General features: G+C 46.4%; 1 protein-coding gene across 1 annotated transcript in view; it reads right to left on the bottom strand.

The window, feature by feature from the left end:
- Positions 1 to 2,372: 2,372 nt before the first annotated feature.
- Positions 2,373 to 27,619, bottom strand: part of HELQ (helicase, POLQ like) — a 72,926-nt gene continuing 47,679 nt past the window's right edge. The window contains exons 17-19 of the mRNA XM_075352037.1: positions 19,400 to 19,513; positions 4,650 to 4,784; positions 2,373 to 2,993 (exon numbers count right to left, since the gene is read on the bottom strand). Of these exons, the coding sequence (XP_075208152.1) occupies positions 2,877 to 2,993; positions 4,650 to 4,784; positions 19,400 to 19,513 (366 nt within the window). The 3' untranslated portion in view covers positions 2,373 to 2,876. The remainder of the gene's footprint in view (positions 2,994 to 4,649; positions 4,785 to 19,399; positions 19,514 to 27,619) is intronic.

Raw genomic sequence — 27,619 nt, 5'->3', positions numbered from 1 at the left:
GTGACATGAACTATGCTCTCTGCCCTTACTTTCGCCAGGACTTAAGATGAGTGCTGTGGCTCTGTGCTATTTTGGATTGTTTACTATAATTACAAGGAGCTCTACATTTAATTATGTATCTTTGCCTGCCTACCAAAGTACCAGACACCACTGATACTATGTGCAATTCTATATAAAATTACTGTGATTACATGAATTGTGCTTGTTGCCCATACTGCTGCCAGGACTTAAGATGGAGACCGCTGTTCAGCGCTGTCACAGACTCACTTCGATCCGGCCTCGGTGCTATGGCTTCTGGGTATGACGTCACCAGGAGGCTTTCCTGGAACCCGGAAGCCATATCGAGTGCCGGCTATCGGAGGGATACGCTCGCTCAGCTGAGTCCAGACACAGAGGTGATTATCACAGTGAGTCCCCACCTCTTGCCTCTATTTATACACCGCTGGCACACTGCTGGCCACGGTCTCCCGTTGAAGCACATTCGAAACACGTGTCGGGACCGGGTCCACATGTGAGGCTGACAGACTCCCTTTCTGGGTGCTATACATACCACAGGTAGGTCCTTCAGGTGCCAATTTACCCACCACTATATGACCTTTCTTTTTTTCCCTGAGATTATTCTGGTGGTGTTACATACTGGTGTACTCAGGCCCTGATTTGGACCTTATCCTGTTGGTTACTGTTTAATGTATGGACATTCCATCACTCCACTAGCCCAGGGGGTATATGTGGCGCCCCTGGACCTGGTCGCCACAACAGCATTGCCCCTCCACAGGGTTAATGCTGAACCTGGAGGTAATTGGGAGGTCTATTGGCCAGTAAATTTACCATCCAATGCAGTTTCTCCCTCAGGCCAGCAGGGGGAGCTCTGAACCTGGAGTTCCAGGGAGCATTCCTTAAGTCTGACCTGAGGGAGGAGTTAGGGTTCAGTCTGTGGAAAGAAAGCAGAGAGAGCAGACGCAGAGTAGTGCTGTCCTGCGGACTGGGGCCTGGAGCTGGAGTAGCTTGGCCCAGTGAAGCAGGAGGAGCAGAGAAGCACAGAAGAGACTCGGACATCGGAGTCTGTGGTTGCCAGGGTATAAAATCCTTCCCTGGTGGCCGAATCTGGAGGGCAGGAGAGCTGCAAGCACCTGGCCCATCAGCAATCTGAAGGTACAGCTGCATTCCAAGGGCCCGGTGTGGACTCCAGCAGAGAAGCACCAGGGAGGGCCTGCGCAGCCTACCACACAGAAAAAGGGACGAACCACCGGTCCCAGCAGTAAGAGGGCCATTGCCAATCCAGAGAGCAGGGTCCTATAACAGTAAGGAAAGAACAGGAGTAGGCCTCATACTCATCTGGCCAAAAAGATACCTCAGTTACTTCCAGGCCGGCCGGAGCCCTCGACCACCTGTAACGGTCTCCCAGGACTAACCGTTTGCAAAGTAAAAGAGGAGAAGGTAAAGAGACTGTTGTTTGTGTCCGGTCCTTTCACCGGCTGTCGGCCCTGCACTACACCTTACACCATAGACTCTCACGAGCACCAACAGTGTCCCCGGGGCACAGCTCCACCTGTGGGGAGCAGTACCACCATTGCTGCCATTCCATCACCCCGGAGGCCTCATACAGCAGCGGCGGCTTAATAGCCGCAAACCACAGGTGGCGTCACGACAAATATAAACTTTATTCACCCCAAGTCACCAGCCATATTAATTGACACCCACCAGGGCCACGGAGCCGGGCCCCGCCACCACCGACGACCCCTGGACTAGTCCGGCCCGGCACCGGGTGTCCCATAGCCCTGGGGTGGGCGAGTCATATACTATTGATATCTTTTGGTTACTTATATGCCCCCCCCCCCCCCTCCCGGGATATAGTAATACTACTTTCTTACCAGTTTTAGTTAAGGGGTAGTCTGTCTCCCTCCCTGGGACCTTTTTCTCTCTCTGTCTCATCTAATTGGATTTTAACTATGTATGTCTAACTACTAACTGTCATCACATGTGATTTTTGATATTTGCACTTTTTGTAATAATAAAAACTGTATACTTTTTCACAACTGTGGTACAGCAGTTTTACTTAAAAAAACATGATAAATACCCCTTCTTGTTCACAAGTTTTTGTATCTTGTAGACTGAGTAGCAAGGCATGCTCACTGTACAGCGCCACTTTCTCACCTGGTGGGTAGTTTTAGCATAAAAAATTTTTTAAGATGCCATTTCCTCATGCCTTGAATAGCATACATACCGATTTTCCGCCAATTCTGTCCACTGGGTCAGTCTGCACAAAGCTCCAAACACCTTAGGTTATTTTATGGCCACCTTGTACAGCATATTGTAATATAAAAAAAACACGCAAAAATTAAATACACAACAAACAATGAAAACCACAATAATAAAATTGTTAAAAAATAAAGTAAATTTAATTTATAATTCCCATATCAAATTTCTTGAAATTCTAGAAAGATTTTAAAGTAGATCTGTCAGGTCTCTTACATGAGGTCAGCAAGGAATACAGGAAAAAAAATCTTGATTTAAAGCAAAAAAATTTAGATTTTTTTTTTTTTAAATGCAGTATTTTTGTGTAAAAAGCGCTGCAACATGCTGCCAGCACTCATACAGAAAGTGTTCTGCTTCCCCTGGTCATAGTCATTGACAGATCTCCTAAATAAAGAGCCATACAAGAAAATGGAAAGAAAATGCAGGCGCTGTGAAAGAGGGTCAACAGGAATCAGACTTTTTAATGAGTCCAGGCATTGATATAGCTTTTTACATGCAAATATGAAATCATAAAAAAAAACAAAACAAAAACAATCACAAAGCACAGCATTCCTCCCTCTACTGATATGCTGCCCTCAGATAAAGTAGAGCAGTACACCTGGCAGATACATCTAGGGTTTTCATTCATCTCTTTTAGACTTTTCAGTTTCCATGATTAGAGCTGGGAGATCAGTTGGAAGACGAAGCAGTTCTTCTACCTCTTCTTGGAGAGCTTCAGCCTTTTCATTTAATAACATCTAGAAAAAAAACCAAAATGTGTATTCTCCATTAGATAACTCACAGCGACTATGCTTTTCAATTAAAGGGAGTCTGGTCAAGAGGCTCCAACAATTGCTTTTGCATGTGTGCGCTTCACTGGTGAGTGACAGCTCTGGCTTACCTGGAAAGCTCAAGCAAACCAGTGCTGTCACACCAGGCGTGAGCATGCATAACTAGTGGGCAGAAAAAGTGCACTATGTCTCTTTGCCACAGAAAGGGATAACCAAGCATACTAATTAGCATATACAATTAAGCTTAAAGAGGTTGTCCTAAGGATAGGTCATCAATGTCTGATCGGTTGGGGTCAGACACCCCACGCTCATCTAAAAAAAAAACAAACAAATTGATGAAACGTACGTAGGGGACTTGGTGCCATTCCAACAGGAATCAGTGTCACCAGGTTTGTTCTTTCATTGTTTAAACTTTTTTTGATGCCTGTCATTTGATACATGTCCTCCATAATAACTCCTTTGCAATTGTTGCTGTGGATTTTACATTGGAACATTGGCTTATTACATATTATTGTCATTTCTTTCTTTGTATATTTTTTTATCTAGTGCACTTTCATTGTTACTACACCCCCTTTTTGTTTAATTTCTATTTAATAAAATATAAACTTTATCATGTTTGCTTCAAATTTTTGTGTATTGGTTTTGTGCCCCACGCTCATCTGTTCATCAACATCATCTAGTGCAAGGCTATGACCAGAAATGCTCAGTTCCGCAGCTGCCTAGTCTTCTGATAGCGGCCGAGTACTGCACATCCACCTCCTATTCATTTGAATGGGAGGTGGATGTGCAGTAACTGGCAGTGGCTGCTATCAGAAGATAGAGCATCTCAAGAATTGAGCATTGCCTGCTGCCACCACCAGCACCAAGACCAGCTGATCAGTGGGGGTGCCAGACCCCGGCCGATCAGACATTGGGGATCTATCCTAAGGATAGGTCATCAATGTTAAAGTAAAGTAATGGACAACCTCCTTAAGTTTCTGCAGAATGGAGAAAACCTATTAGGTTATATATCCCCTACAAGCCTATGGGGTGATTCATCAAGATTGGCATGAAAATGAGAAGAGGTACTGGAGTCAGGCACTTCTGATTCATATAGAGATGTACGTGTCTTCATGAACCAGGAGAATCGAATAAGTGGCAAACACCTCTGTGTGTACCTCCCCACAGGTCCTACTGTGGTCCCTGCTAGAGTAAGATTTATGGCATTATCAACACCGCCACACGTCAATGTGACGAGCGGCAGTTGCTACACCCCAATCCTTCCCAAACTCCACGACCAGGTTGTCGGAGCTAGGCAAAACTGGTGCGAGACTACTAAAAATCTCTAAATTTTGGCACAATCGCAAGTTGTGCCAAATTTATGTGACTATTCAAAGTTTTATTCTCCAGAAAAACACTATATAAAGAGTTTATGCTGCTAGTTTGGGCTGACAAACTACTTTCAACATGGTGTTGTTAATGTTATCTATATACGTACTGTCACTAGTTGGCAGCGCTAGCTGTGTTGAATGGGGTTCATGACTTTATAAAGCTATAACTAACAATAGCATGGCATGTATATTCACCATGAGAGACACTGAAGGAATGAAAATAAATAAAAGATAAATTACTGTAGATTCTCACCTTTGCTGAGCAAATTATCTGGTTTGCTTGGCGTTTTGACAAATGCTCTATGGTTTTCACCATCATTTGTGGATCAGCATTAGCCAAATGTGCAAGGGTGGTGTAACCAGCATTGTAAAGTTGTTTTGCTCGGGCCTACAGAAGAAATAGAAAGTGATGATATAACTAGGCTTCCTTTTACATTTTGTGTTCTCATTTATCAGGATTAATTAAAAATATACTAATATACTATACACATACACAAGCATGTGATGTGAATTCTAGCACCAAGATCATGTAGTATCTATTCCCACTGAACCAATAATGGCAAAGACTATAGTACAGCATAAGAAAGGAAGAATTAATGGGAATGTACATGTAGAAAACACAGAAAGATATTTGAACAAATCGTCCTTCTTTTGGGGGCGGTTTTAGGCATCTTATCATCGGCCTTATCTCGGATCACAATGCACCGACTGGCCACACGCCTTTTAACCTGAGCAGCACAGGACAGCTTCATCTATTTCTAAGAAGCCAACACGCTAGGGTCAAGAGACATGCGATCAGTCCATACATTGCAATCCATGATGAGACCGCTGATAACAGACGTCTGAAAGAGTCCTTACTCTCCTTTTATTGCCCATGTTATGTCTCGTGCTGCAATCAATACATAAAACATGCTTCTAGAACTGTCCCAGATGATTGATTGGTTTACTCCTTCTTTAAAAACCTCAAATCAGTCCCTATCTGGAAGGTAAATGGTAGTATTCCTTCGCCGCTGCTTTCTGCTATAGAAGAGCAGCCACACTAAAGCCCCCCATATACTGTATTTTAGATGACTGAGCGATGTTTCGGTCAATCATTCGGGAGACAGTCATCTTAACTGACTGCCTCATACATAGGAACATTCATTCACTCTTGTATTCACTATGACAAATCCACTGACTGACATATCCACCAGTGGCTCTTCTCCAGAACAAAGCAATTGGCAGTCTGAAATCCCACATGTCCAATCGACATCTCCCCTGATGGCCGGTGCCCCCTATACACAAGAGTATCAGCTGTACCCGTCTGTAGCTGTGGATGCGGCTGATAGTCTAATGTATATTGGGGCTTAAGTCCCATCTCTCAATGAATCTCTACCCCTTAAAGGGAACCTGTCAGGTGTAATATGCACCCAGCACCACGAACAGTTCTGGGTATATATTGCTAATCCCTGCCTAACTGTCCCTGTATACACTAGCATAAATAAAGAGATCTTTAAAAAAAAAAAAAATATTTCTAAAAATCTTTTACCGTATGCTAATGAGCGCAGGGATTAGTCCCCTGGGCAGTAGTTCCCGGACCAGTTGGCTCCATTAGCATGTTGGTCCGCCCCTGTGGGTGTGCTAACATGCTAATGAATATGCAGCATCACAGCATGATCTCACTCACCTCTCCACCGTATGATGGAGGATTTCGGCTCAGTGTGCATGACCCCGGAGTTCTGGTGATTCACACTATGAAGCTGGGTGTACGTGTCCTGGCTTCAAACTGAAGTAATGAGCTTGACCCAAACTCCGGGGTCATGCACACTGAGCTGAAATCCCCCGTCGGACGCGAATGGCGGCGGAGAGGTTTTGAGAACATCCTCTGACACTGCACATTCATTAGCATGTTAGCACCCCCACAGGAGCGTATTAACATGTTAATGGGGCTGACTAACCACGGGAACCAATGCCCAGGGGACAAGTCCCCTCTATCATTAGCATACGATAAAAGATCTTTAGAAATACTTTTTCAAGATCTCCTTATCTATGCTAGTGTATACAGGGACGGTTAGGCAGGGATTAGCAATATGCACACAGAACTGCTCTTGGTTCTGGATGCACATTACACCTGACAGGTTCCCTTTAAATCCTGCTTTCAAGACAGTAATCAAGGTATGTGTTGTGCTAATATGGTGAATTGGTAAAAACTATTCTCTAAACAAGTGTTCATTATATTCTATAGACGTTAACATTTCGAATGGAGCTTTTCTTGCTTACATATTATTCATGTCAAATGTCATTTCTTTAATTTCACTAATGTATGTTCCATGAGTGTAGTAAAAATATTTAGTAGCTGCCGGTTTCTGCTGTTCTTGATGCTACTACGGTCTAGTTATGACTAGCTGGAATGCTCAAGTGTTTCCTGGGCAAACCAAAAGTCGCTTTTGAATGTAAATCTATGAGAGCTGGAACAAGGCTCTCATAGACTAACACTGACATCTTGTGACCGTTAGCTGATGACAGAGCAGGAGAAGAGAGAAGACAGCAGTTGGTAGTGTTTTACTGCAGACAGGGAACAAACATTAGTGATAGCACTCCAGCGGTGAAATAAAAATGCCAGAGTGATTCTTTAAACATGCTGGTGACCACCATTGTCTACCAGAATAGTAAAACCTCTGACAGGGAAAGTGAATGACGCTGATTATCTCATTGAATTGCTCCTGTCAAAATGTAAGTAAATAAACAGTCAGTTCTTGAAGTTGATGTGTTACAAGTAGGAAAAATGGAAAATAGTGTGTATGGAAAGACCCAAATTATGAGGTCTAGGTGACTGTGTCCGAGCATTTCCAAAATGGAAGGTGTTGTGTGTGCCTTGGTTGCCTAAAGATATCCCACCTAGTTCTATCCCACCAAAGAGCTACTTTAGAACAAATTGCTGGGAAGTGCTGGATATCAAAGATAAGTGATAGAACCATTAGTGTTAGTTTTGGTATGGTGCCACATGACCGAAGACTGGTCAGAGTGCCCATGCAAGACCATGGAGAGCTAGAACATGGTAGACCTGTCTAGCAATGTTATATTAGAAACTTTTGATCCCTGCATTTAGACAAAATACACCCCTTGATGACAACATTATATCCACCTATAGCAGAATAATCTGCTCTTCCACACTGCAAACATTATGCAAAATGTAAAAACAAGTCCTATGTAAAAGAGCCCCATCTAGCAAGTTACAGGACATCTACGTCTTATAAAGTCTAAAGGGTACTTTACACGCTGCGATATCGGTACCGATATTGCTAGCGAGCATACCCGCCCCCCGTCGGTTGTGTGTCACGGGCAAATCGCTGCCCTTGGCGCACAACATTGCTAACACCTGTCACACGGACTTACCTTCCTTGCGACGTCGCTGTTGCCGGCGAACCGCCTCCTTCCTTTCTAAGGGGGCGGTTCGTGCGGCATCACAGCGACGTCACATGGCAGCCATCCAATAACAAAGGAGGGGCGGAGATGAGCGGCTGAAACATACTGCCCACCTCCTTCCTTCCTCATTGCCGGTGGACGCAGGTAAGGAGATGTTCGTCAATCCTGCGGTGTCACACATAGCGATGTGTGCTGCCGCAGGAACGACGAACAACATCGTACCTGCAGCAGCAACGATATTTGGGAAAGAAGAGACGTGTCGAGTAACGATTTTTCACGTTTTTGCGCTTGTTGATAGTCGCTCCTTGGTGTCACATGCTGCGATGTCTCTACCGGCGCCGGATGTGCATCACCAAGGACGTGACCCCGACGATATATCGTTAGCGATGTCGCAGCGTGTAAAGCACCCTTAAGGAATGATGGGTCAAAAGTAGGGCTGAGCGGATCCGGACTGTAAAAGTCCGGATCCGCGCGGTTTCAATGATATCTAGATGCCGGACGCGGGATTCCGGGTGCACAATCCGGGTTTGGCAAATAAAGTGAAAATACCGTATTTTTCGGACCATAAGACGCACTTTTTTTCCTACAAATTTGGGAGGAAAGTGTGGGGTGTATCCTATGGTCTGAAGCTGCGGGGTAGGGAGCTGTGGGGAGTCAGCGCTATGCAGTGGGATCACAGGAGGCAGGGAGGGTCGCTGCTGCAGGATGCCGGCTGCTGGAGAAACCACGTGTGCCCGCTGCTTAAAGTCAGTGAATATTCATTAGCTGCTCGCCGCCCACCTCTCTCTGCAAAGATATGTATGGTGTGAACACTGCACTATTAAGGGTGGTATTGAGGTGCTAGTGAGAGGACCAAGGTCCGGACTCTAAACTGTAAATTCAAAACACTGCACTCTCATCAGCATAAGGTAACAGTAAAAGAAAGTCAACAGATTCGTTTTTATCGTGCAAAAAAAGTGTCTTTATTTATGAAAAAGTAGGTGGGAGGGACTAAGGGACGTTTCGGCCCAGACTGGGCCTTCTTCATACCAAGTCACACTGGGAAAGGGTAAAGAAAAAGAAATCACTATTTACATATATCACAGAAAAAAACATATCAACAGATCATATACATATATACATAATTACATGGAAAATCATGTCCTAGTTGTTGTAAACTGCACAGTAATAGCATCTCAGCAGTTGAAGTGACTCTCCAGTCCTCACAGCAAATAATGAAAAATGAAAAGACAAGATCTGACAATGCATGAAAGGTTTGCATACCTCCAATCATAGATGAAGTAATATCACAGAGGGAATTTTTTTCTCTCTCTCTCCTTTTTAAGGGGTTTTTTTTTTTTTTTTGATATGGAAATGGTGAGGAACTCCACCCAGGATAAAATGAATGTGGTAGTTGCAAAATGCAAGCCCTGCAGATAAAGGCATGATTATGAAAGGATAGTATTTCTATAAGGGGAGTGACACTATGGGGGAGGGGATAACGGATTACCTTGCTCGTACTAGCAAATGAATAATTATTGGAATTTGTCCTTTTATATTGGGAGAGTTTAATGACTCGTGGTCCCTAAAGGATGAGAAAGTCTGCAGTCAGCAGGTAACACATGATATGTGACACCCCCACGTAGTGCATCCCCTGCATATCACCTTAGGTTTACAGTAGGTGGATATGGTCACGTATAATGCACCTATGTCTACAAGCATAGGGGGCTTATTTGCATCTGTAATTACGGGGGATAAGTCTTAGTAACGACATTACATGCAAAAGGAGAATACAGCGGTGCGTAGAGGTTCATGAAGTGACACATATTACCTGTAGGCTTTAGGATAAGAATGTAGCAGTGGGTAATGGAGTCCTCTGAAAAGCAGAAGGAGGAGTGAAGCGTTATCAGATTGGAGGTAGAAAGGATTAGGGACAGATAGAATTATCACATACCTTTGCAGCCGTCTTCCCAGACTGTGGCTTAGAGCAATGAGTTAACAGGTTTGGGAGCTATTTAACTCCCAAACCCGGAAGTGCCTGGACACGCCGGCGCCTGCGCAGTGGCGACCTGCGCTACTATTAGTGTATTGATGGTACCGTTAAGACGTGAATAGAGGCGCCCGCGCATGCGCGGTAGGGTTGAACTCGTACATAGACGTAGGAGGATGTTTATCCTCAGCGTGTCGTTAGAGATCAATGTAGGGATAGGAGGCGGACACTGAATATGACAGTCTGTTGGTAGTGAATGACTGTTGGTACCAGAGGGGAAATTATCTATCCAGTCACTGTATAGGGCAGTAATGTATAGAACATTTGGAGGTATAGGGACATAAAGACAACTGCAATGTAATACACAGGCATATATATAAAATATAATAACTTCCTCATTTTGTCAAAGACCAGTGGTGATTAGTTTACATATAAATATTTTGAGGTATGACCTAGGAAAAAAACACATAAAAAAAGGAAGGGTCCCAATATACTAGTAGAGTGAACTATCATTACCATCTATATATGACTAAAAATAGAAAGTGCTGATTTTATACGTTACCATCTAATAGTGAGTGAACGATGGAAGAAGGAAAGGTGAGGATGGTATTTCTCAGGTTTTCTGTAAAAAATGTACCATAACATAGTTAATACGGTTTAGGGCAAATACATAGGTTCAGTACCATCATTATACTAGCCAATCTAGTTCTCTATTAAGACCTTTCGGTGCTAGGGTTTGTAGCTTATGGATCCAGAAGCTCCCTCTTTTTTTGAGAAGCTCAATATGATTTCCTCCGCGCCTGGGCCTATAAACTTTATCAATGACCTGAAACCGCAACTGCGCTACATTATGCTTAGCTTCGTGAAAATGGTGTGGAATAGGTAGCCATAATTTTCCACACCTAATGGTGGATTTATGGCTAGCAATGCGGTCACCGACATGTTGGATCGTTTCCCCGACATACAATAGTCCACAGGGACATTTGATGATGTATACAACAAAATTGCTCAAGCAGGTAAAGTATTCTTTTATTCGAAAGCTTTTGCCAGACCTGGGGTGTGTAAAGTGGTCTCCTTTGATCACGTTCGAACACGATGGACAATTTAGACAAGGGAAAGTACCCGTACGTTTTGGTGCCAGCAAGGTTTGTACATTTGTCTTGTCGCTGCCAATATCCGCTCTGACCAGGGAATCCTTTATGTTTTGGGGTCTTTTCTTGCACATGATAGGGGGGAGTATAAATGGCCCTATCTCTGGATATGCTTTTTTTAGGAGCGGCCAGTGGCGATTAATGATATTGTATATTTTAGGCATAGACGGGTGATATGTGTGGACAAATGGTATCCTTTCCACTGTCGCTGTGTCTAACCCTAAAGGGGTGGTAGAAGATAGTCTTTCTCTTTCTGTCTTAAGCAGTGTTATTGGGTAGTTACGTTCTAAGAACCGATTGGACATTTCTTCTAGTCTCTGCTCTCTTGTGTTCTCGTCCGATACTATCCTTGTGACTCTTGCAAATTGAGATCTAGGTAGACTATTCTTGGCTATTGGCTATATCTTCTTTAAGGGAAAACAAGACCATAACTATAAAACCCGCTGACAAAGGTGGAGCAATCGTGGTCCAAAATACACATGACTACATTAATGAAATTAAACGCCAACTTAATGATACTATGACTTATCAGAAAATACCCTCAGACCCGATATTCAAAATTCAACAGAAAATCCAAAAATTTCTATCTATCCACTTTGACAAAGGTTCTATTGATCAATCCACCCGTACTTTTCTCACTAAATTACATCCCATAACACCGGTATTCTACTCATTACCTAAAATCCATAAATCTCTCATTAATCCTCCTGGCCGGCCCATTGTAGCATCGACAGTCTGTTCTTTCTCCCCTGTCAATTTATCTAGAGAAAGTCCTTACCCCCTTGGCTAAAAATACCAAGTCTTTTATCTTAGATACCAACAACTTTTTACAAAAGATCAGAGACCTAAAACAGGTTCCCCCTAACAGCTTCCTCTGCACCTGGGACGTAGGTAGTCTATATACTTCAATTTCCCATCATAAAGGCATCAGGACCACCAAAATCGCGCTCAATAAGACTAACCTGAGCCAGGACTCGATTGACTTCACTATAGGCCTCCTCGAGATAGTCCTCAATGAAAATTGCTTCCTTTTTAAGGACGATTTTTACATCCAGAAACACGGGACCGCGATGGGCTCGAATGTAGCCCCAGCGTATGCAAATTTGTTTATGGACTATTTTGAGGGGCGCTTTGTGTATTCATATCCAGCCTTTGATGAACTGGCGTTTCTATGGGCTCGCTACATAGACGATATATTCTGCATCTGGCAGGGTGACTTGGAAAGCCTGCTTTTATTTTATGATCATATTAACAAAGTGTGGCCTGAGCTCAAATTTACGCTGAGTCATCATCAGGAAGAAATTAGTTTCTTGGATACGGATATCAAAAAAGACACAATGGGCAATCTATCTTCAGATCTTTACCGGAAACCGACCGATCGGAATTGTATGCTCCTATACAGTAGCTGTCATCCTAAATCAACTAAGAATAGTCTACCTAGATCTCAATTTGCAAGAGTCACAAGGATAGTATCGGACGAGAACACAAGAGAGCAGAGACTAGAAGAAATGTCCAATCGGTTCTTAGAACGTAACTACCCAATAACACTGCTTAAGACAGAAAGAGAAAGACTATCTTCTACCACCCCTTTAGGGTTAGACACAGCGACAGTGGAAAGGATACCATTTGTCCACACATATCACCCGTCTATGCCTAAAATATACAATATCATTAATCGCCACTGGCCGCTCCTAAAAAAAGCATATCCAGAGATAGGGGGGGGGGGGGGGGGGGAGTATAAATGGCCCTATCATGTGCAAGAAAAGACCCCAAAACATAAAGGATTCCCTGGTCAGAGCGGATATTGGCAGCGACAAGACAAATGTACAAACCTTGCTGGCACCAAAACGTACGGGTACTTTCCCTTGTCTAAATTGTCCATCGTGTTCGAACGTGATCAAAGGAGACCACTTTACACACCCCAGGTCTGGCAAAAGCTTTCGAATAAAAGAATACTTTACCTGCTTGAGCAATTTTGTTGTATACATCATCAAATGTCCCTGTGGACTATTGTATGTCGGGGAAACGATCCAACATGTCGGTGACCGCATTGCTAGCCATAAATCCACCATTAGGTGTGGAAAATTATGGCTACCTATTCCACACCATTTTCACGAAGCTAAGCATAATGTAGCGCAGTTGCGGTTTCAGGTCATTGATAAAGTTTATAGGCCCAGGCGCGGAGGAAATCATATTGAGCTTCTCAAAAAAAGAGAGAGCTTCTGGATCCATAAGCTACAAACCCTAGCACCTAAAGGTCTTAATAGAGAACTAGATTGGCTAGTATAATGATGGTACTGAACCTATGTATTTGCCCTAAACCGTATTAACTATGTTATGGTACATTTTTTACAGAAAACCTGAGAAATACCATCCTCACCTTTCCTTCTTCCATCGTTCACTCACTATTAGATGGTAACGTATAAAATCAGCACTTTCTATTTTTAGTCATATATAGATGGTAATGATAGTTCACTCTACTAGTATATTGGGACCCTTCCTTTTTTTATGTGTTTTTTTCCTAGGTCATACCTCAAAATATTTATATGTAAACTAATCACCACTGGTCTTTGACAAAATGAGGAAGTTATTATATTTTATATATATGCCTGTGTATTACATTGCAGTTGTCTTTATGTCCCTATACCTCCAAATGTTCTATACATTACTGCCCTATACAGTGACTGGATAGATAATTTCCCCTCTGGTACCAACAGTCATTCACTACCAACAGACTGTCATATTCAGTGTCCGCCTCCTATCCCTACATTGATCTCTAACGACACGCTGAGGATAAACATCCTCCTACGTCTATGTACGAGTTCAACCCTACCGCGCATGCGCGGGCGCCTCTATTCACGTCTTAACGGTACCATCAATACACTAATAGTAGCGCAGGTCGCCACTGCGCAGGCGCCGGCGTGTCCAGGCACTTCCGGGTTTGGGAGTTAAATAGCTCCCAAACCTGTTAACTCATTGCTCTAAAGCTGGTGTCACACTAAGCGACAGCGACAACGACGTCGCTGTTATGTCACCATTTTCGGTGACGTAACAGCGACCTTGTAAGTCGCTGTTATGATCGCTGCTTAGCTGTCAAACACAGCAACGCAGCAGCGATCATAACGTCGCTACATGTGCAGAGAGCAGGGAGCCGCGCTTAGCGCTGGCTCCTTGCTCTCCTAGGTACAGTACACATCGGGTTAATTAACCCGATGTGTGCTGCAGCTACATGTCACAGTGCAGAGAGCAGGGAGCCGCGCGCACTGCTTAGCGCTGGCTCCTTGCTCTCCTTGCTACAGTATACATCGGGTTAATTACCCGATGCATACTGCAGCCACATGTCACAGTGCAGGAGCCGGCACTGGCAGCAAGAGCGGAGGCTGGTAACCAGCGTAAACATCGGGTAACCAGGGAAAGGTCTTCCCTTGGTTACCCGATGTTTACGCTGGTTACAGCTTACCGCAGCTGCCAGTGCCGGCTCCTGATCGCTTCATTTCGTCGCTCTCTCGCTGTCACACACAGCGATGTGTGTGTCACAGCGGGAGAGTGACGACCAAAAAATGAAGCTGGACATTCAGCAACGACCGGCGACCTCACAGCAGGGGCCAGGTCGTTGCTGGATGTCACACACAGCGACAGCGACGGGACGTCGCTGCAACGTCACAGAAAATGGTGACGTAGCAGCGACGTCGTTGTCGTCGTCGTTATGTGTGACACCAGCTTTAGCCACAGTCTGGGAAGACGGCTGCAAAGGTATGTGATAATTCTATCTGTCCCTAATCCTTTCTACCTCCAATCTGATAACGCTTCACTCCTCCTTCTGCTTTTCAGAGGACTCCATTACCCACTGCTACATTCTTATCCTAAAGCCTACAGGTAATATGTGTCACTTCATGAACCTCTACGCACCGCTGTATTCTCCTTTTGCATGTAATGTCGTTACTAAGACTTATCCCCCGTAATTACAGATGCAAATAAGCCCCCTATGCTTGTAGACATAGGTGCATTATACGTGACCATATCCACCTACTGTAAACCTAAGGTAATGATATGCAGGGGATGCACTACGTGGGGGTGTCACATATCATGTGTTACCTGCTGACTGCAGACTTTCTCATCCTTTAGGGACCACGAGTCATTAAACTCTCCCAATATAAAAGGACAAATTCCAATAATTATTCATTTGCTAGTACGAGCAAGGTAATCCGTTATCCCCTCCCCCATAGTGTCACTCCCCTTATAGAAATACTATCCTTTCATAATCATGCCTTTATCTGCAGGGCTTGCATTTTGCAACTACCACATTCATTTTATCCTGGGTGGAGTTCCTCACCATTTCCAGATCAAAAAAAAAACCCCTTAAAAAGGAGAGAGAGAGAAAAAAATTCCCTCTGTGATATTACTTCATCTATGATTGGAGGTATGCAAACCTTTCATGCATTGTCAGATCTTGTCTTTTAATTTTTCATTATTTGCTGTGAGGACTGGAGAGTCACTTCAACTGCTGAGATGCTATTACTGTGCCGTTTACAACAACTAGGACATGATTTTCCATGTAATTATGTATATATGTATATGATCTGTTGATATGTTTTTTTCAGTTTTTTTCTGTGATATATGTAAATAGTGATTTCTTTTTCTTTACCCTTTCCCAGTGTGACTTGGTATGAAGAAGGCCCAGTCTGGGCCGAAACGTCCCTTAGTCCCTCCCACCTACTTTTTCATAAATAAAGACACTTTTTTTGCACGATAAAAACGAATCTGTTGACTTTCTTTTACTGTTACCTTATGCTGATGAGAGTGCAGTGTTTTGAATTTACACCTCTCTCTGCAGTCAGCGGGGGTGAGGAGCAGCTAATGAATACTGGAATGAATACAAGTGTTTAATGTAAACAGCGGTCACACGTGGGAACTCCAGCCTACGGCAACGGCTGGGGAGACTGTGTGTCCGCTGTGAAGGAGGCAGGAGCAGGGAGCCGCTGCAGTCATATCTGGCCCGGGGTAAAGTGCAGATCACTGCAGTGTCCGGGCCAGAGCACGGCATACCTTCACAGCACAGCCGCAGTCTCTGTGCTGAGGGCTCAAATTACTTTCACTTTGCTCCTGCCTCTGCACTTCTGCACTAGAAACAGTCTCCCTTAGGCTGCTTTCACACCTCCGGTTTCTGCAATGCGGCACAATCCGGCACTTTGCAGGAAAATCGCAACCGTTTTTTTTTGCTGCCGGTTGCGTTTTTTCTGCATAGACTTTAATTAGTGCCGCATTGTGCCGCATGGGCTCCCGTTCGGTCCGGTTTTTGCCGCATGCGGCAGATTTAGCCGATGCGGCGGCCGGATGGAACGTTGCCTGGCATGTTTTTTCGTGCGGCAAAAAAAAACCGCATCGCGCAGCATTCGGCCGATGCGGCGCATTTTTCAATGCATGCCTATGGCGGCCGGATGCGGCAAAAACCACATCCGGCCGCCGCACGCGGTTTTTGCCACTGCGCATGCTCAGTAGCATGCCGCAAGCGGCAAAAACCGGACGGGCCGCATGGGAAAAACTTATGCAAAGGATGCGGTGTTTTCACCGCATTCGTTGCATAGCTTGCACAGCCGGATTGAGCCGCACAGCTCAAGCCGGATGTGTGAAAGCAGCCTTAGCTGACATGGACCTATAGTGATGTAATGCAGAGGGGTGGGCCAGAGCAGCACAGAACAGCAGTGCCCTGCCTCTTCATTATATCACTGCAGGTCCTTGAGATAGGAGAGGCTTTGTACTGCCAGGACCAAACTGAAGCATGGTGAGCAGCACATCAGTAAAAGTAAGGCAATAAATAATATAGTATATAAAGGCATTACTGTACACCTGGATGGGGTTGGATCATATATATATATATATATATATATATATTTACACACACACATACACACACTATATGACTATATATATATACACACACACACACACACACACACACACACACACACACACACTATATATGTAACTATACACACACACACACAATATATTATATATATATATATATATATATATATATATATATATATATATATATATATATATATATATACATACATACATACACACACGCACACACACTATAACAATATACACACACACACACATCAGATTGGAGGATCACACATATAATGATGGGGAACATACATATTCCACGATGGGGGCCATATATACCTGGAAGGTACCCAGAATGGAGGATATGAGGACAGAATTTGGGGATATTATTACCTCAGTAACACTGTCAGCAGTAAAATAGCAGTGTGTCATGACCACATTCTTTTACTTTAATTTTATTTTTTTTCTATTTTTTCCTCCTCTAAAACAAGGGTGCGTCTTATAGTCCGAAAAATACGGTAAATAAAACAACAAATAAGCTTCAGTTTCATACTTACCGAGACCCGGTGTCATGGCGGCACACTACTTTCGAGTCGCGCTTTCAATTCCTGTACTGTGCACGCAATCACACAGCTTTCCGTGTTTTCCCCGCCCACCGGCCATCCTCTCATCTGTGATTGGCTGCAGGCTGACGCGTCCCCCAGCCTGTGACAGTCTCTGCTGTGGTCATCGCTTATTGCGGCTCAGTCATAGGCTACACTCAGAGCTGGCAGTCTTCTCTATGGCTGCTCGCTCTGAGATGTAGCAGTGCTGGATGTGTCGCCGTGGGACGTCGTGTTGGTTACGCCGGACCCGGAGGCTGTGTTGGGGGTTAATAAAGTGGTGAAGGAGGGCGTTTGTATTTTATTCCAAATAAAGGATTTTTCTCTGTCTTGTTTATTTACAGGTTTGTGATGCAGGTATCTGATGGATGCCTGTGCCATCACAAACCGAGGGTTTAGTAGCAGCTGTGCGCTGTTATTAACCCCTGCTATTACCCCGATTGCCACCGCACCAGGGCACCGGGAAGAGCCAGTATTGCACCGGGATTGTCACATCTAATAGATGCGGCAATACCAGGCGGCTGCGGGCTGAGAATATACCAGCTCCCAGCCGGCATTATCATGGCTAAGATGAAAACTGGGGGGACCGCACGTCGGATTTTTTTTTTTTAATTATTGATTTAAATAAAAAAAAAAAAGCCTCATGCGAGGGACTCCCACGAGTCTGACATTGCAGCACAGCCGCACACTTCTGACAGGAGCGTGCATGTGTTTCTAGGTACTTGCACACTCATGCTCAGAGAACGGCAGGCTGTGCCGGGTGATGTCATGCTTGGCAGACCCGTACGAGTCTGACATCACCGACACAGCAGCACGCTCATGTTCAAAGAACGGCAGGCTGTAAAAAAAAAAAAAAAAAATATTTCAGCACCAAATTTGCATCCCTTGGCCCAAAAATAAAAAAAAAATTCTGCCAGCAAGTGGAAATTTGGTGCTGATAGCTGGGGCAGATGACTCCAGCATGAAATGTGCACCTCCTGGCAAAAAACCATGGCAAGAATCGCGGAAAAATAACCGCGGCAAAAAAAATGCGTCAAAACACCGCGTTTTTTTGCCAGGAGGTGTAGATTGGATGCTGGAATATGGTGTAAAAATTTCAGCATAAAATCTGCATCTCTTGGCCAAAAAAACTGCGATTTTTCTGCTAGGAGATGCAGGTCTGTGAACTCAGTGACCTCCACCTGAGGTCAGGTTATCTGCGATCACAGATGAAGGACCGTGGGAACCTCCAGCTGTGACCGCAAATGACCTGAGTAACGTCACCGCTCAATGCGCAGCTCATTCATTCTCTGGAGCTCACAGAGAGCGGTTGGTCGTGCCTCTCTCTGTGATATTCAGATGTAGCAGAGCTGAAGCGGCGTGGGACCTCGTGTGGATTACGTCGGAGCTGCAGGGTGTTGGGGGTTAATAAAGTGGTGAAGGAGAGGGTGTTTGTATTTTATTTAAAATAAAGGATTTTTTTCTGTCTGTGTTTATTTACTGTCACTTACAGGTTTGTGATGCAGGTATCTGATAGACGCCTGTACCATCACAACCTAGGGTTTTAGTAGCAGCTGTGCGCTGTCATTAACCCCTGCTATTACCCCGATTCGCACCGCATCACCCCACCGGGAAGAGCTGGTATCGCACCAGGATTGTCACATCTAATAGATGCGGCAATACCGGGCGGCTGCAGGCTGGAATACCGGCTCCGGAAGGTAAAAGCGTGACCCGGAAGGAGTGTGCCACCATGACAGCGCCTAGGTGAGTACACCGCGCTCGCTCCTACTCCCCTATCCCCTCCACAAACGATTTTAACCTCCGGATTCCAGTCCCCATTGACTTATATCGGTACCGGGTTCTGGAGCGTATCGGACTCTTTAAAATCTGGCAGTGATTTGCCGATACCGGATTTTAGGCCGTTAGATCAGCTCTAGTCAAAAGCTATTTGTGGGGAGGGGGGTTAAGGTGAGAACCACACAATTGTAGGCAGTTGGTCTTATTGTTATGACTGACCACTGAATATTTCAGCTTTACTAACCTCTAAAACACCAGCCACTTCCATTAGGGGAATTAGCTCGGATTTAACACAATAACTAAGCTTCTTGGTGACACCCAGAAGAAGAGCTTTGTAGGCCCAGAATTCATCCAGCTCCTGTATTGAAACAGAAAACATATAAAAAAGAACTGCAACAGTGAAAAAATAAAAAGTATTTTAAATAAATTGTTTGGAAACAGAAATACATTGCATTGAAAAAGTATTTATAACCTTTGAACTTTTCCCTATTTTTTCCATGTTATAGCCACAGACTAAGGTTACATGCGCACGCTGCATTTTTTGCTGCGTTTTTGGCTGCAGTTTTGTTGTTAGAACTTTCTGATATTTGACATCCCAGCAAAGTCTATGAGAAGTCAGATTTGCTGTGCGCACATTGCAGTTTATTTTTGTCAGCGTTTTGTCAAAAGTTTGTGACAAAAAAAATGCAGCATGTTCATTCTTCCTGCGTTTTTGTCAAGATATGTCACAAAAACGCATGTTGTGAAAAACTCACCGAAAACACAGCAAAAACGTACCTACAATTACAAGAATTTGTGACATTTCCAGGCTCTCTCTGACAACGTGCAGTTTTGGCTGCAGTTTGTGAACACAAAAAGATCCAGTGTGCGCATGTAGCCTTAATTGTATTTTATTGGGACTCAGAGGAGACCAAAGTAGAACCTTTCGGGCTAAATGCTATGTGTGGCAGAACACTAACACTGCACATTAACCTGAAAACACCATCCACACCGTCAAACAAGGTGGTGGCAGAATCATGCTGTGGGTGGCTTTTTTACAGTAGGGACTGTGAAGCTGGTCAGAGTTGATGAGAAGATGGATGGAGCTAAATACAAGGCAATCCTGAAGAAAAACCTGTTAAAGGCTGCAAGAGACTTGAGACTGGGGTATAGCTTCACCTTCCAGCAGTACAATTAGGGCGGTGTAACACTTGCGATTGCCTTGCGTGTATCTCGCGCGCAAGTCTCGCGTTGCATTACCCGGCACGGACTCGCACTCTCTTCACAGGACCGGGTCAGTTGCATAGAGATGCATGCAACTGACCCGGTCCTGTGAGGAGAGTGTGACTCCGTGCCGGGTGATGCAACGCGAGACTTGCGCGAGATACAAATGAGGCAGTCGCAAGTGTGATACCGGCCTAATGCGGACGTCACACGATACGATCTATCGTGCGATCGTATCCGCCCCCGTCGTTTGTGCGTCACGGGCAATTAGTTGCCCGTGGCGCACAAAGTTGTTAAACCCCCATCACACGTACTTTCCTGCTGAGCGACCTCACTGTGGGCGGCGAACATCCACTTCCTGAAGGGGGTGGGACATTCGGCGTCACAGCGACGTCACACAGCCGCCGGCCAATAGAAGCGGAGGGGCAGCGATGAGCGGGACGTAAACATCCCGCCCACCTCCTTCCTTCCGCATAGCCGGCGGGAGCCGCGGGACGCAGGTAAGCTGTGTTCATCGTTCCCGGGGTGTCACACGGAGCGATGTGTGCTGCCCCGGGTACGATGAACAACCGGCACAAAGAAAAATAAACGACTTTTTAAAAATGAGCGACATGTCAACGATACACGATTTGTTACCGATTTGCGAACATTCAGAGTCGCTCGGAGAGGTCACACGAAACGACGTCGCAAACGATGCCGGATGTGCATCACGAAAACAGTGACGCCGGCCACATATAGCACGATAGATCGTCTAGTGTGACGCCCGCATTACTCTAAACATACTGCCAGAGCTACAATGGAATGGTTATATTACCCCCTTCACCCATGGGTGATTTTCCATTTTTTTTTTTATTTTTGCTCTCCTTCTTTCGAAAACCGTAACTTTTTTTATTTCTTCGTCAAACTTGCCATATGAGGGCTTGTTTTTTGCGGGATGAGTTGTACTTAAAAGTGAAACTATAAGTTTTACCATATAATGGACTGGAAAACAGCAAAAAAATCCAATTGCCAAAAAATTGATAAAAAGTGCAATTGCACGATTGTTTTTTGTAGTATTTTAGTCACTGTGTTCACTATACGGTAAAACTGATGTGTTGATGTGATGCCTCAGGTCAGTAGGAATTCATAGACCGCAAACATGTATAAGTTTACTTAGCTATAAGTTAAACATAACTCCAAAAATTGTCGTTAAAAATTGGCGAAAACCGTAGTGCTCTTATGTTTCAGGATATGGGGCTCAGTGAAGGCTTATTTTTTATGTCTCGAGCTGACATTATTGGTACCATTTTTGCGTAGATGCTATGTTTTGATCGCCTGTTATTGCACTTTGCACAAAATCTGCGACGACCAAAAATAATCTAATTTTGGCGTTTGGAATTTTTTTTTGCTGATATGCAGTTTACCGATGAGATTAATTGATTATATATTTTCATAGATCGGGCATTCCTGAAAACGATGATACCAAATATGTGTACATTTTTTATCCCTTTAATTTTCAATGGGGCGAATGGGGAGTTATTTAAACTTTTAGTTTTTTGATATTTCATAAAACTTTTTTTTTATTTTATTAGTCCCCCTAAGAGATTATAAGATTCAGCAGTCTGAACGCTGATTCATTTCTCCTGATCAAATCAGCATCGCTCTGTTCTGGAGAAATCCTGCATTCTTGTTACAACCGGCCCTCTGTTGGCTGTAACAGGAACTACGTGATGATAGCAACAGGAGTCATCACATGACCCTGTGATACCATCGGCTCCCTGTGATTGCGTCACAGGGCCTCCGATGGCGGAGGGAAAAAAAAGAATTTTGTTTACTTACCGTAAATTCTTTTTCTTATAGTTCCGACATGGGAAACCCAGACCATGGGGTGTATAGCTTCTGCCTCCGGAGGACACACAAAGTACTACACTAAAAGTGTAGCTCCTCCCTCCGAGCATATACACCCCCTGGATGACAAATCTAACCAGTTTAGTGCAAAAGCTGAAGGAGGACATCCACCCATAAGTAGAGATAGAGTAAAACCCAGAATAACCGGAACCTCTGTCTACAACAACAGCCGGTGAAAACACACGGAACAAGAACTGCCAACAGGCAACAGGGAGGGTGCTGGGTCTCCCATGTCGGAACTATAAGAAAAAGAATTTACGGTAAGTAAACAAAATTCTCTTTTTCTTCATCGTTCCTTATGGGAGACCCAGACCATGGGACGTCTCAAAGCAGTCCATGGGTGGGAATAAACAGAAACTGAGAAGTAGGCAAAACCTAACTTCACAAATGGACGACAGCCGCCTGAAGGATGCGTCTGCCCAAGCTCGCATCTGCCGAAGCATGAGCATGCACTTGGTAGTGCTTCGACAAGGTGTGCAGACTAGACCAAGTGGCAGCCTGACAAACCTGCTGAGCCGTAGCCTTGTGCCTGAAAGCCCAGGAGGCACCGACAGCTCTGGTCGAGTGCGCCTTAATCCCTGGCGGTGGGGGCACCTGAGAACATTGGTAGGCATCGGATATGACCGACCTAATCCAACGAGCTAGGGTCTGTTTAGAAGCCGAGAGACCCTTGCGCTGACCCGTGGTTAGCACAAAAAGAGAGGTGCACCGCCTAAGCACAGCGGTGCGTGACACATAGATCCGGAGCGCCCACACCGCTTTAGATATAAAGTATGCAACGCTTTCTCAAAGCGATGCACAGGAACCGGACAAAAGGAAGGCAATGAAATGTCCTGGTTAAGGTGGAAAGGAGACACCACCTTAGAGAGAAAGTCCGGAGTCGGACGGAGAACCACCTTGTCTTGGTGAAAAAACCAAAAAGGGTGACTCCGAAGAGAGCGCAGCCAAATCAGAGCCTCTCCTGAGAGAAGTTATGGCCACCAGAAAGACCACTTTCTGTGAAAGACAAAACAAAGAAAACCTCCCAAAGAGGCTCAAAGGGGGGTTTGTGTAAGGCCGTGAGGACCAGATTGAGGTCCCAGGGATCCAGAGGCCGCCGGTAAGGCGGAATGATGAGAGATGCGCCCTGCATGAAGGTGCGCACCTGAGCCAGTCGGGCGATACGCCGCTGGAACAACACTGACAGAGCCGAGACCTGTCCCTTGAGGGAATTGAGGGAAAGTCCTAGCTGCAGACCAGACTGTAGAAAGGACAGGATGGTCGGCAAGGAAACGGCCAAGGAGCATGGCCGTAAGAGCGACACCAGGACAGGAAAATTCTTCAAGTCCTGTGGTAAATCCTGGCCGAGGAAGACTTCCGAGCCTGAGTCATAGTGGAGATGACCTCGGAAGGAATGCCTGAAGCCGTCAGGATCCAGGACTCAAGAGTCACGCCGTCAATCTGAAAGCCGCAGAATTCTGGCGGAAAAACGGACCTTGTGAGAGAAGGTCTGGGCGGTCCGGGAGATGCCACGGCACCTCTACGGACAGACGGAGCAGGTCTGGGTACCAAGCTCGCCTGGGCCAGTCTGGAGCAATGAGTATGACCCGACGGCCCTCCATTCTGATCTTGCGCAGGACTCTGGGCAAGAGAGCTAGAGGGGGAAACACGTAGGCTAGACGGAACTGGGACCAATCCTGAACCAGCGCGTCCGCCGCCAAGGCCTGAGGATCGTGGGAGCGAGCCACGTAAACCGGGACCTTGATGTTGTGCCGGGATGCCATTAGATCCACTTCCGGAGTGCCCCACTCGCGGCAGATTGACCGGAACACTGCCTGATGCAGGGCCCACTCGCCGCTGTCCACGGTTTGACGGCTGAGATAATCTGCGTCCCAGCTTTCTACGCCTGGGATGTGGACTGCGGATATGGTGGACTTGGAGTCCTCCGTCCACTGAAGGATACGTTGAACTTCCAACATTGCCAGGCGGCTGCGTGTCCCACCCTGGTGAGTGATGTAGGCAACTGCTGTCGAGTTGTCTGACTGGACTCGAATGTGCCTGCCCGCCAACAGGTGGTGAAAGGCTACGAGAGCTAGGAGCACAGCTCTGATTTCCAGCACATTGATCGAGAGGGCTGATTCGGACGGAGTCCAAGTGTCCTGTGCTCGGTGGTGGAGAAACACTGCTCCCCAGCCGGATAGACTGGCGTCCGTGGTGAGAATCACCCAGGACGGGGCCAGAAAGGAGCATCCCTGGGACAGAGAGAGGGGCCGAAGCCACCACTGAAGAGAGCTCCTGGTCTGTGGCGACAGAGCCACTGGCCTGTGCAAGGAAGAGGTCCGCTTGTCCCAACAGCGGAGAATGTCCAGCTGCAGGGGACGCAGATGGAACTGAGCAAAGGGAACCCCTTCCATTGGCGCCACCATCAGACCCAGCACCTGCATGAGGTGCCTGATGGAAGGACGGCGGAGCCTCAGCAGAGAGCGTACCGCCAGATGAAGGGACTGCTGTTTGACTAAGGGCAGCTTCACAAGTGCCGGTAGAGTCTCGAATTGCATCCCTAGGTACGTAAGTTCCTGGGTCGGGGTCAGAGTGGACTTGGGTAGATTGACAAGCCACCCGAACTGGACTAGAGTGGCGAGAGTGAGTGAGACACCCCGCTGCCAGTCTGCACAGGATGAAACCTTGACTAGAAGGTCGTCCAGGTAAGGAATCACTGCCAACCCCTGGAGGTGCAGAACCGCAACCACTGCTGCCATGACCTTGGTGAATACTCGAGGGGCCGTGGCTAAGCCGAAGGGGAGAGCCACGAATTGGAAATGTTCCTCTCCGATTGCAAAACGTTGCCAACGCTGGTGTGAAACTGCAATTGGCACATGCAGATAGGCATCTCTGATGTCGATGGATGCTAGAAAATCTCCTTGGGTCATTGCAGCAATGACCGATCGCAGAGATTCCATGCGAAAGTGCCGCACCTGAACATGCTTGTTGAGAAGCTTGAGATTCAGGATGGGCCGGAAGGAACCGTCCTTCTTGGGGGCTAGGAAGAGTTTGGAGTAGAAACCTCTGAACCGTTCCCGGGCGGGAACCGGTACAATTACTCCGTTGGCCTGCAAGGAAGCCACGGCCTGAGAGAAGGTGGCGGCTTTGGAGCAGGGGGGAGCGGACAGAAAAATCTGTTTGGCGGGCTGGAAGAAAATTCTATCCTGTAGCCGTGAGAGATTATATCTCTCACCCACTGATCGGAGACGAGTTGGAACCACACGTCGCCAAAGTGGGAGAGCCTGCCACCGACCAAGGACGATGCTGGCGCAGCCAGATAGTCAAGAAGAGACTGCCTTAGTGGCAGCGGCTCCTCCGCTTTTTTGAGGACGCGTCGTCGTGCGCCAGCTGGGTTTCCGATCCTTGGCTGAGTTAGTGGACGAGGCTGAGGACTTAGAGGATGACCAGTTAGAGGAACGAAAGGAACGAAACCTCGACTGGTTCCTGCCCTGGACAGGTTTCCTGGTTTTAGTATGTGGCAAGGAAATACTCTTCCCATGAGTAGCTTCCTTAATAATTTCATGCAGTTGTTCACCGAACAGCCGGGACCCAGCAAAGGGGAGCCCAGCAAGGTACTTCTTTGAAGAAGCATCTGCCTTCCACTCTCGAAGCCACAAGATCCTGCGGATAGCGAGGGAATTAGCGGAAGCCACCGCCATGCGGTGAGGAGCCTCCAGAATGGCAGACATGGCATAGGATGAAAAAACCGAAGCCTGGGAAATTTAAGGCAACCATTTCGGCATAGAGTCCCTGTGAGAGAATGCAACTCTGCCAGAGAAGCAGAGACGGCCTTAAGAGCCCATACCGCTGCAAAAGACGGACGAGGCCCCTGCCGCCTCATATACAGATTTGGCCAGAGGGTCAACCTGGCGGTCAGTGGGATCCTTAAGTGAGGTGCCATCAACCACAGATACAACTGTCTGGGCTCTAGACACCGGAGGATCTACCTTTGGTGAATGCCACTCCTTGACCACCTCTGGTGGAAAGGGAAAACGGTCATCAGAACTACGCTTTGGGAAGAGTTTGTCAGGACAGGCCCTGGGCTTGGTCACAGTGGCCTGAAAACTGGAGTGGTTAAAGAACACACTCCTTGCTCTCTTAGGTGAGGTAAACTGGTGCTTCTCTACCAGAGAGGGTTGCTCCTCTAATACTGGTGGATTGAGGTCCAGTACAGAATTAATGGACGCAATCAAATCACTAACATCTGCATCACCTTCGGTGAGATCAATGGGGCACATGGAGGTAGCGTCCGAGCCCACAGTAAAAGCATCCTCCTCGTCCTGCGATTCAGCTCGTGAATCAGAGCCGCGGGACGAGGAAGGAGAGGAGCCCCTGCGTCTCCTTTTAGGAGGACGGGGTCTGGGACCAGATGAAGAATCCTCTGCGAGCTCTGTTGAGCGAGCCATAGCAGCAGGGGCACCCTGAGAAGGGGGCTGATGCATGCTCAGCAGAGTCCGGGACAGCTGTCCCATGGAGTCAGCAAAGGACTGGGAGATAGACTTAGAGGAGTCTACCCAAGCCGGGGGTTCAGCCACCGGAGCCGGAGCAGCCGGAGGGACCACTGGGGATGAGACCTCAGGCTGAGGCACCACCATGTTAGAGCAGGCATCACAATGTGGATAAGTGCTCGGTTTAGGCAGTATGAGCTGACATGCAGTGCATATTGAGTACAGCCTTGCAGCCTTGCTCCTAGTGAGAGACATGCTGCTGAGGTGGAGGTTCTGCAGTAAAGAACACACTCCTTCAGAATGACCCCCAGAGAGTACAAGAAAGTCCACAACCAGAGGTTGTGGCCGTTTTGTGTGCCCTCCGGATTCCACAGCTTGGACCCCCAGACAGATGCAGAGCTGCAGCAGCCAGCGCCAATCAGTGTGTGAACGCTGATAAAATGGCGCCGGAGTGAGGAGGGGGGGGCGGAGGATTAGTCCAAGAGCGGGAACCGGAGGGCCAAGGGGATATACAGGGGAGGGAAACATTTCCTCAGAGAGGAGTGTCCTCCCCTCTGCTGAACGGCAGGTGGGCGGCGCTGCACTGTTCCCCTGCATGACTGACATGCAGGGGCAGTGAAATCGAAACTAGGCCGCATCTGAAGCCAGGGCCTAGATTTTTCCATGCGGCCGACGAGCAGGCACCCTCGGCGCGGTTCTCAGGAAAAAAACCAAAGAACCGGCCGGAAATCACAGCAAAGTGACAAAACACACTCTCCCCACAATAAATGTACCCGGGACCCCTGAATAACGTCTCAATACTTAGCTTATGAGACGCAGGGCCAGGTCCCTGGGGGGGGGGTGAACGCTCCGTCCGGCAGGATCCTGACAGGGCTGCGGATGGAGACCGGTCTCCTGCAAAGCAG

The sequence above is a fragment of the Anomaloglossus baeobatrachus genome, chromosome 1 (genome assembly GCF_048569485.1).
Source record: "Anomaloglossus baeobatrachus isolate aAnoBae1 chromosome 1, aAnoBae1.hap1, whole genome shotgun sequence".
Classification (NCBI taxonomy): domain Eukaryota; kingdom Metazoa; phylum Chordata; class Amphibia; order Anura; family Aromobatidae; genus Anomaloglossus; species Anomaloglossus baeobatrachus.
Note: the sequence above shows the minus strand (reverse complement) of the source record. Positions and strands in the feature narration are given on the sequence as shown.